This window comes from Mus pahari, chromosome 20, assembly GCF_900095145.1.
Source record: "Mus pahari chromosome 20, PAHARI_EIJ_v1.1, whole genome shotgun sequence".
Taxonomy (NCBI): domain Eukaryota; kingdom Metazoa; phylum Chordata; class Mammalia; order Rodentia; family Muridae; genus Mus; species Mus pahari.
The window spans coordinates 16,488,191-16,492,851 of NC_034609.1; the positions used below are offsets into that span (position 1 = coordinate 16,488,191).

At 47.6% G+C, this 4,661-nt stretch overlaps 1 protein-coding gene across 1 annotated transcript in view; it reads right to left on the reverse strand.

The window, feature by feature from the left end:
- The window catches only part of LOC115062706, a 157,080-nt gene that overhangs the window by 2,115 nt on the left and 150,304 nt on the right, over positions 1–4,661 (reverse strand). The window contains exon 6 of the mRNA XM_029532742.1: positions 3,455–3,554. Within this exon, the coding sequence (XP_029388602.1) occupies positions 3,455–3,554 (100 nt within the window). The remainder of the gene's footprint in view (positions 1–3,454; positions 3,555–4,661) is intronic.

The following is a 4,661-nucleotide window of genomic DNA, read 5'->3' on the forward strand; positions in this document are numbered from 1 at the left end:
CTCCCTCTCCCTCTCTCCTTCCCTCCCTCTCCCTCTCCCCCTCCCTCCTCTCTCTCTCTCTCTCTCTCTCTCTCTCTCTCTCTCTCTCTCTCTCTCTCCTCTATGGACGTGTAGTGTCTATCTGTGGAGTGGAGTTACCTGCCCTGCACTGAAGTTCCCTGTGAACACAGAGAGGAGTGCCTGCAGCATTGGCAGTGTCCTTCTCCAGCATGACTTCTGCTCCCCTAAGCTCCGTGTGACAAGAGTTTGCACCGATACTCTATTGGCATAACACGGCCGGCCGTCAAGTGTCAAGATTTACCAAGAAAGATCCTGTTCTCTTCACTCCGTTTCTAGTGCTGAGTGCATACACTGAGTTGAGAATGGCCGCACTCTCAAATGATGTGCGCCACGAGACAATGGCGGTTTTCGGAGAACCTGTTTTCTCATCCTGACTGTACAGTGGGGGGGCCTTGTACTGCCATTCGTCGTCATGACTGACAGTTTGTTTCTGGACCTTGGTTTACCTATTAGAAATATTCTTTACCTGTATAATCTCTGCATTACTTATATAATTGCATGTATGATTACCTATAGAATCAACCATCCCAGTGGTCAGGAGGAGGGCATTGTATTGCCACTGAAGTCAGATCGATCCAGCTTGCTTTCCTGTCCTCTCGAAAATACTGAAGGGACAAGAGAGAGGCTGGCTTCTGAGCAAGGTCACCATTCTGGGACAAACACCCCTGGCCACGCAAGTACCTGATCTTAACGCCCCCTCCACACAGGCATTATCAAGTCGCATGCGTCAGGAGTACAACGTAAGGATGTGTGATGTCTTCATCTATCTATCAGCCTGAATTTTGACTCCGACAATTTTAGCAAAGCCTTCTCTCCACACAAAGGGCGAGGCATGCACATTTCAGTGTGGCAATCTGGAAGTTCAAGCGCCATTGCTAACCTGAGCTTGAGAGACAGGGGGGGGGGGGGAAATGCGGGAGAAGCGTGCCGAGAGACTCCATAGACTAAAAGGAATCGACCAAAACCCAGAAAGAACTGGGAGGAAAACCAGGCAAAGCCAAGCAAACAGGCCAGCAGCCACTCCACTCCTTCCAGAATCCCATGAAAGATTAGAAGGGCCCTGGCCTCTCTCCCCAGGCATGGGATTTTCTCCCAAGAGACAGGATTCCTCAGCTAACATCTGGGTGAGAGTAAAAAGCCACAATTGGAGGGGGGGGGGGGTGGAAGCGTCTGGATCCTTCCAACACTAACATTCCGACCAAGTCCCTTCACAAACAGTTAAACAATAATTACCTAACAATTTTAGTTTTGAGACTATCATTTGAAGAAGAGAATTTAACCTCTCAGCACATTTATTTTTTCTCTGCAAATATTCGTTCTAAAGAAATGTACCACACAGTATGGCTTGTCCAGAAAACCTATTTGTCTGTTGAACCAAGCCCAAAAGTCTTATGTCAGCAAAACCATCTCAGGGCCTGACCTTACCAGATTTGTATTGTTTAGCATTCTGAACGTGTTGAGTGCTTGGCTGCATCTCAGACTGAGGAGGGAATGCTACCAGTGTACCAGGAAGCCAGCCATCAGAAATACTGCTCCTTAAAACCTTTCGTGATGAAGGGGAAGCCTTCCATTGTCCACCGAACACTGCTAACCATAAACAGTCACAAACTGCAGCTGGCTGGGCTGCAGGCTGAGGGTACACGGCAGTGTCCCTGCCAGTGACCTTGACAACCCTTCAGCTTCGCCTTCCATCTGGGATCCAGAGAGGATGGGGAAGACACCCAGTATGCCCCAGAACTCAAGAACAAGGTTTGCATTGCACTAGCTCCTGAGTTAGTGCCCATGTCTGGGTCATGCTTTATGTATGACTACAGAATAAGTTATAGACCCTTTTGTCTCTCCCAGAAATAATGGGCTGACTAGCTTATACCCAGTGTACTTGGGACAAAAAGTATTCAAGAATTCTAATACTGAAGATTTTACAGTAGTGTGTGTGTGTGTGTGTGTTACTGAGAAAGAGGGAGAGGGAGAAGGGGAGGAGGATAAGGAAGGGGAAAGGGAAGGAGAAGAGGAAGGAGAGGGAGATAAGTGTCTCTTGAAGGTAAGACCCAAGTCCAAACAGGAAATCTGCTGATATTTCAAACACACTTTATACACAGATTTTAGACAATATTTTTAGTGTATCTGTGTATTGATCACATGAAGTCAGGAATGCAATTTTCTGCTTGTGAAATCACCCAACACTCAAACATTTCAAATTTTGAGGTGGGTATGACAGCCCATGCCTATAATCCCAGCACTCTGGACACTTGAGGTAGAAGAACCAAGAGTCTGAGACCAGCCTACAATCCACAGGAAGACCTTATTTCAGAAAAAAAAAAAAAATCAGAGTTTGGAGGAGAGAGGCTCAGAAAGACCAGCACTCCTGAGTGCTTGTTAAACCTCTAACAACATCTGACCACTCAATCCACTTTATAGATCCCAAGCCCTATTCACATTGAGCCTTGGAGCTAAGCATGATTATGTCTCCAGTCTTCCACATGAAGACGATGAAGGTTCAAAAGACTAGGTGCCTCCCCAGAGCCCAGGGTATGTAGATAGGAAGATAGGCTGCATTCACACTCAGAGGCTGGGCCCCTCTCTTCAGCAGCTCACACTACTCATTGAGATCTGATCTGTTTGGATAGCCGGGGCAGGGAAAGTCGGGTCCCGCTAAGGCATGTCAGCGTTTAGTACTTCTGAACTTCTTAAACATGTTTCCATTGGTCACAACCACAGCAAGAAGCTGATCAGGTGGGCTGTGTGTGTCCTGCTCACCTTCCTTCACATACCTCTTAGTCCCTTCCCATGTCACATGTCTCACCCACGATGAGTAGCCCTGGTAGAGGAAAACCATGGAGATCAAACAAAGGCTTGGTGTAGGACCGGCGTGTAATGTGTTCGATACAAAGTTAACTAACATTCCTAGCTATGACTTGGTTTACCTATGGAATAGTTTTTAATTTGAGAAAAATTTAAAAAACAAACAAACAAAAAAAAAAAAAAAAAACAAAGACCCTGGATAGTCAGTCCAAATGGGACTTTGGAACATCAGGCAAAACAAATACTGTACTGTTCCCTCCACCAAAACAAGTTCCTGGGGTGTTGCTGTAGAAATCGAGTAACACAGGACAAGGAACCTCAGAGCTTGGGAGCCTGGGAGCAAACCGGATGGAGAAAATCCTCAGCCACGCCAATCCCAAGCTTCTGGCGCCATACTGCTTCTCAGCCAACCCCGCAGAGCCCCCAGTGCCTCCCGCAAGCGTTGTGGAACTGTCCGCTCCATGGCTCTGGTTCTCCTCACTGTCCTCATGCTGCTGGTCCCTCCTAACTACACCTAGGTGTCCTCTGCCTCCTTCCGGGGTGCCCTGGGACCCCTCTTGCTGCCCAAGCACACTCCAATTATTGTTCCTACGAGAGGACTCTCTTGCCATCAAATGGAACCTTGTGTCTTAGTGTTTTCTCCACTCGGCAAATGTGGGACGGTGTGGGAGTGTCTGCGTTGTGCAAAAGAACTGGGGGTGGGGGCGGAAATCAGTGAGACAGAAAACATCAGGAAGTGGAAAGCTAATGCAGTTTGCATTTCCCTCTGTTCCTTTAGAACCTTGTATTGATTGCTTTGGCCTTGCTCTGACCAGAATACCAGACAGAAGCAATTGTTTCTGAGCATTTCAGTCCATCAGGGGATGTGAAGGTCACAATGGAGTTCATGGTGGGGGACTGTGGTGAGGCGCCTCAACTAAATGGTGAGTCTAGAAGCAGAGAGGGCACAGGAGCGTGGGGCCCCACTCCCAGTAATGAGGTCCCACTTCCCGAAGGTGGCGCAGCACCCCCCAAACAGCACCGTTATCCTGGGGCCCAGCATTCAATCATTTGGGGAACATTGCAGATTTAAATTATAGCAAATTCTCTTCATCAAATCATGGCTTCAGCGATTTAATTACAGTTTCTTATCACTAAAACCACCACTCAAACCCGAATGTCCCAAAACTGCCCTTTATCGTCTCCTTGCCCCTCCTCCAAACACCTGTGCTCATTTCTCTCATTAGGGCCCTCTTGCTAGAACGACAGTGAGTCTGAAATTAAACGGTCAAGAGAGGACACACTGACACAAGTAAGAAACATGTGTCGGGCAGAGTCACAGCCTTCTCAGCCCTCAGGGTCCTGCCAAACCCAACGCCAATTCAACACTTTGACAGTCTTCTTTCACCCCCAAGAGGAGAACTTATTTGAGCAAGGAGGGAGGTTTCTTTGCTCTGATCTAAAGATGGAATCAGAAGCTGCTTGGGTTCGCTCCCTAACCTCAGTTTTCTTGGTTGAGAAAGAACTTTAAGCCAAAAAGCTTTTGGATGGAAAGAAGGCGACGATGACGATGATGATGATGACGATGATGACGACGACGACGTGAGGGAAACAGAAGGAAGGGTACCTCTTCCTCAGCACAACACACACACACACACACACACACACACACACACACACACTAAGGCAACTCATTCCTGAACTGGCCAGTGAGTTGACTCTCTTTCCATTCACTCTGCAATGAGGCTTGTACCTTTGACTTCCTAAAGTGGCTCTGAAATGTGGTGTATGTGTGTGTGTGTGTGTGTGTGTGTGTGTGT